We start from the raw sequence: 6,247 nt of genomic DNA, 5'->3' as shown, positions 1-6,247 counted from the left end.
GGGGGGGGGGTAAAACTATTTTGACCATTTTTAGCATAAAAAAAAGCTTGTCAAGATGGCTATTTCTGCAACAGATAAGAATTAAGTCCTATCATATGCAATCAATGTACAATCTATTATAATTTTCAGCAAGAATTATCTTTTCCTTATTCTGCATTGAATGAAAATAATGAGATAATAATAATAATAATAATAATTAATAATAATAATAATAATAATGATAAATACAAGTGATATCACATGATGATGCTAAAATTGGTAATCAAATTTCATGTTATAATCATATTACACTGACATTAGATGTAGAAACTTTTAGTCATTTCTTATCTATGGTTTAGTATCAGGCGTTATTGGTAAATTTTCTAGAAAAATAGATAAATGAATGGTAAATAAAAAGAATTCCCTTGACTAAATAAAACATAGGAAATTGCTGCAATAAAGTTTAATTATTGACTTTAGATATTACTCTAGACACAACGGGGGAAAAAAGAAGAAAGAATGTTTTCTGTGACGCCATGTATTTTAGTCTTTCTGTGTCTTCAAATCCAGCCAAATTCTTTAATATATATTCTAACAGAACATTGGTCTGGAGATCAGTGAATGCTTGTAAAGTACAACAACAACAATGGAACAACAGAACAAACCAAATCCAAATAGTGGATCTTTAAAATTTGACTTTTATAGACATTCTGTCATACTTAAAATATTTTTCTTATCAACAAGACAGAAGACAACAACCAGATTACTTCCGAAAGAGATTTTGTTTCTAACTTGTTCTTCAGATTAAGGAAGCAAAAAAAAAAAAAAATGAAGAAAAACCTAATATTGTTAATGGTACTGGAATAATAACTCTGTAGTCATGGTTTCAAATACCGACCATCAGTTTTGTTTGCATTTTATGAGATTGTATTCCATCTATTTTCCAAAGATGGCATTTATTAGATTTTTATTTTCTTGCATTTCTACTATATATATATATATATATATATATATATATATACACACATATATATATATATATATATAGAGAGAGAGAGAGAGAGATAAACACATACACACATATACACACACATATTTGTGCGTATGTGTTTGTGCATGTGAGTGTGTCTATGTGCATGGTTGCATATATATGTATACAGATATATATGCATACATGTGTATATACGTGTGTGTGTGTGTGTATGTATGTATACATGTAATTGTGTGAAGTATTTTAGTCAAATGAATCCACCTCAATACTTATGTTTTTAAGCCTGGTTCTTATTCGTTCGAACAGCTGAGTCATGGGTTGTCAAGCAGTGGTGGGGAACAAAGACACACACATAGATGTATGTATGCACATATATATATATATATACATATATATATATATATATATACATATATATATATATATATATATATATATATATATATATATATATATATATATACGATAAGCTTCTTTCAGTTTCCATTTACCAAATCTACTCACAAAGCTTTGGTTGGCCCAAGGCTATAGTAGACGACACTTGTCCATGGTACCATGCAGTGGGACTGAACTTATAACCATGTGGTTATAGGCAAGCAAGCTACTTACCGCACAGCCACGGTTGAGTGTTCTTTTCTTTTTTCATTGGTTCACCCCACCTATAATGAAACCATTCAACCATGCAGTATATGTGAAGCCTGTTGTTCTGGTTATTGTTTAACCCTAGGTCAACCCTGGCTGAGCGAACCTAGGATCAAAATCATTCCAGCCACACCCATCTTATTTCCACGATTTTTATCTACCTACTGTATTTTCCAGCATCAAGGACTTTTCTCTATCGAAGACCCAACCTCATTTTTATTCAGAAATTTCTTTTTTAAAAAAAAAAAGAGAAACAAAATAAATGACAAAATCTCAAAACTTTTGTATACTTTAACCAAGATTCTTCATTTATGGTTTAGCAAGCTTAATGGCATATAGATCTTATTGATCACATACAGTCTGCATGTTATCTTTTGCTTTTGCAGTATGGATAAACATTAAATTTAGCATAGATAATAGTCCTTTGGGGTTAAAATTGGTTGATGAACAATATAACCTTCATCCTGCAGGACACACAGTAAATTTCCAATATGTATTTTTTGAGGGGGAAAAAAATTGATAAATTAATAAATAAATAAGTGTCCTCGATGCTGGAAGATACGATAGATAAGCAGTTGGTTATATGTTGAGTTCATATTTACTGTAAACAGCTAAGCATGTTGTAACAATAGAATGCTGGCTTTGTACCAATTTCGTTTTTATTCTGTAATATATCAATGAGACTATGAGATGGATATATTATATCATTGCAGTAGAAGCACATAACAATGATATATACCAGTGTTGCATTGATCAAAGTCATATTCCTGACTCTGATGAATTATATCATGCGATATCTTGGAATCTTCGAGATATCAAGAGAATTTGATGTGTGCTTGTGTAGGCTTATGTGTGTTTGTATATAGGTACGTGTATATGTATGTATGTATGTATATATAAGAGAGAGAGATCAGAGAGGTAGAAAGATAGGGGGATAGACAGTGAGATCAATCAATCACATCATACATACATGCACGCAAACTCATACATTCATAATTATATTGTTCTTCCATACATCAATGAAATCCGCCCCACCTTACAACCGAATTTGCTCATTCCATCATGTGGAAAAGGAATTCCTTCAACAAACCAAAGTTATTAATCACCATGGGACTTACCTTTTCGATATTCAACTCAAACGAAGACAGAATAACTAATGAGCAGGGGATAATTTTCAAAGTTTGATTGTCTGAGTTCAGATTCTGCTCAAGTTTCAAACAGAGGCTGGGATGGCTGTGTGGTTAAGAAGCTTGCTTTGTAACCCCGTGCTTCTAGGTTCAGTCTCACTTTATGGCACCTTGGGCAAGTGTTTTTTTTCCTATAGCCCTGGGTCAGCCAAAGCCTTCCAAGTGGATTTGAGATATGGCAACTCAAAAAAGCCTTGTGTGTGTGTGTAAGTGTGCTTGTGTCCCCCTGTTTTGACATTGTATGATAGTTCCAAAGGGAGTTTCACAATCATACAAACAGTGTCATTCATTTTGTGCACCCAAAGCTGATCCCAGTTTCTCACTCGTTCAAATTTGTTAAATCTCCATTTGTATTAATTAAATATCCTTAATTACTAGCTGACCACGTGCCATCAGTCATGACGGTTAATTGTGGTATTCTATATATAATTAAGGTACAAAGCAAGGTACGTAATAATCACACATACTAACATTCACATAATTATTATTATTATTATTATTATTATTATTATTATTATTATTATTATTATGTGTTTGGCTTTTGCTTTGTATTTGTACAAGTTGGCTCCAAGTCTCAACCAGAGATCTCAAGAGACAACAAGTTAGAAGTTTGTGTTGGTGTTATGCCTAGGGTGTCATATATTTGGTTTTGCACATAAGTATTGTTCTAGAGAATGCTTAGGAAAACATCCTTTCTGGGTCAATAAATTAAGTACCAGTTGAGTACTGAAGTCAATGTAATTAACTATCCCCCTCCACCCCCCAATTTCAGGCCTGGTACCTTTAGTTGAAAGCATTATTATTATCATTATTAGCATCATTATCATCATCATCATTATTATTATCATTATTATTATTAATGCCACTCTTGGAGTGGTTGGCGTTAGAAAGGGCATCCAGCTGTAGAAACTCTGCCAAATCAGATTGGAGCCTGGTGTAGCCATCTGGTTCACCAGTCCTCAGTCAAATCATCCAACCCATGCTAGCATGGAAAGCGGACGTTAAACGATGATGATTATTATTATTATTATTATTATTTATCATTATCATTATTATCAAATCATTTTTGTGTCCTTTTTTTTTTTTCCAGATATTCCACGTGGTAAAATCCTAATAGAAGGGTTTGAAACGGACAGACCAGAAACTGAAAATACTACATTAACAGTAGCATGTAGCTGGATTGGATCCCAACCAGCTCCAAGAGTACAACTCACATGTGGTGGTGTGAACAGCTCAGGCAAACAAGCATGTGCATTATTTTTCTTTCTCACTCGACATTTGCACGGAACGGACTGTGTATGCACTGCCATGTTTCACAAATGGAAGAAGACGGTTACCAAACAGTTAAATATCTATTGTGAGTATTATTGTGTTTTTTTACATCTTTTTATCTTGTACGTGTTTCACTCATTGGACTGCAGCCATGTTGGGGCACTGCCTTGAAGAATTTTAGTCAAACGAATTTTACAAGGTGACTGAAAAGAGTAAAAGAGTAAGAGTATACACACACACACACACACACACACACACACATACAGCTGAAGCATGTGTGGTACTGTGTTATATATATATATATATATATATATATATATATATATATATATAGTTGCAGTGGTGTGTAGAACACATCAAAGAGGCATGAAGGGGGATTGAACTTGCGGTCATAAACTTTTCATCCAACTTTCTTGTTGACTGACAGATGTTCATACTGGTCAGCATCATCATCATCATCAAACACATCACTTGAACTAGGGATGACCTGAAAGGGACATGGTTCCTATTTTCTCCTTCCATGATTAACTTATGGTAAAATAAAAATGGACAGAATCCAGCTAAAAGAAGGGGGTTCTTTGTTTATGAGATTCTTTATGTGAGAGATGGTCTCTATTTTCACATCCCATGATTAACCTATAGTAAAACAAAATGGACAGAATACAGAAAAAAGAAGGGATTTTTTTTTTTTATGTGGTTCTCCATTTTAACAGTTTCCCTCCCAACTCCCTAAGATGTAAAAAGAAAGAAAAAAAAATGAGTGGGGCAAGTTAGTGCCCCAGAAAACCCTGTAATATTTGATAATGTAATGGCCATTGATTAAGGACTCGGAGAACATAATTTCATTAAATGTCTTCTTCCATGCTTCCTAGAAGGTCATGAGGAAATCTAGTTTATGGTTTATTCAATAAGCCAGATTTATCAAATCACTTTCCCTTTCATTCTCTCTCTCTCTCTCTCTCTCTCTGGTTCTTTCTACAATTCTCTTCTCACTCTATCACTCTCCTTCTCAAATTAGTTTCTCTCCACTGCTTTCCTCCTTTCGCCAATAATCACCACATCCATCATCGCTACTTACCACCACCACCACCACTATCATCATTACTATAACCATCGCCACTACTACAGTAAACACCATCACTAAAACTACTGCCACCGCCGCCACAATATACCATTTGTCTGGCACCCTGATGGAACAGTCAACCCAAAGATATTCTGTTCCATAATAGAACTTAGTTTGGGATAGAATCAGATAAGAATCAAATCAAATTTCTTTATTAATCTTCTGCTATCATGTGTATGTGTATTATACACACAGATGTAGTCAGTGTAGTATATACACTTGCAACGGTGTGGGTTATACATACATACATATATTATCATCATCATCATCATCATCATTTAACGTCCGTCGTCCATGCTGGCATAGGTTGGACAGTTTGACCAGAGCTAGCAGGCTGCACCAGACTTCAGTCTGATTTGACTTGGTTTCTATGGCTGGATCGCCTTCCTAATGCTGACCACCCCAAGAGTGTAATGGGTGCTTTTACATACCGCCAGCACAGTTGCCACCAAAACAGGTGCCACTAGCACAGGTACCGCTATCACAAGTGCACTAGCACAGTTGCCACCAACACAGGTGCCACTAGCACAGGTACTGCTATCACAAGTGCACTAGCACAGGTGCTGCCAGTATCTGCTCTCAGAAACAGACTACGTACAAATTTGTTCTTCACAACTCCTGAAACTGTTTTCTGGCAAGGGGATGTGGGGGAGTCAGGAAATTTTCATACAGCTAGAGGCTCCAATCAAAACAGGGGACCCAAAATAATAAGGTTGAGAAACGCTGTTATAGATTATGCCTAACTGACAACGATCACAGCCACATCATCGAAACAGGCCGGGTGAAACCAGGCTTAGCTGCTAGTATATATATATAAATATATATATACATAATGTTGAGCAATTGCTTCTGATGAATTACCTCATAACACATGTTTGAAAAACTGAAAACAGCAAAAAGCACTTACACAAAAAACTCCTTCCATCAGGTGTGTGTTAATGTGCTATTTTTTCAAGAAAAATTATAGAAGTAAAAATTTCTAATTTTTTTGAATGTTGTATCTGTATCAAGAAATATTCTTTTAAATATTCTTAAATATTCTTAAATATATAT

The 6,247-nt window shown here is 34.6% G+C and overlaps 1 protein-coding gene across 1 annotated transcript in view; it reads left to right on the top strand.

Annotated features, from left to right (window-relative positions):
- LOC106878166 (synaptogenesis protein syg-2) overlaps positions 1–6,247 on the top strand; it is a 180,518-nt gene that overhangs the window by 77,620 nt on the left and 96,651 nt on the right. Inside the window, exon 6 of the mRNA XM_052973352.1 lies at positions 3,890–4,156. Within this exon, the coding sequence (XP_052829312.1) occupies positions 3,890–4,156 (267 nt within the window). The remainder of the gene's footprint in view (positions 1–3,889; positions 4,157–6,247) is intronic.

The sequence above is a fragment of the Octopus bimaculoides genome, chromosome 15 (assembly GCF_001194135.2).
Source record: "Octopus bimaculoides isolate UCB-OBI-ISO-001 chromosome 15, ASM119413v2, whole genome shotgun sequence".
NCBI lineage: Eukaryota > Metazoa > Mollusca > Cephalopoda > Octopoda > Octopodidae > Octopus > Octopus bimaculoides.
Note: the sequence above shows the minus strand (reverse complement) of the source record. Positions and strands in the feature narration are given on the sequence as shown.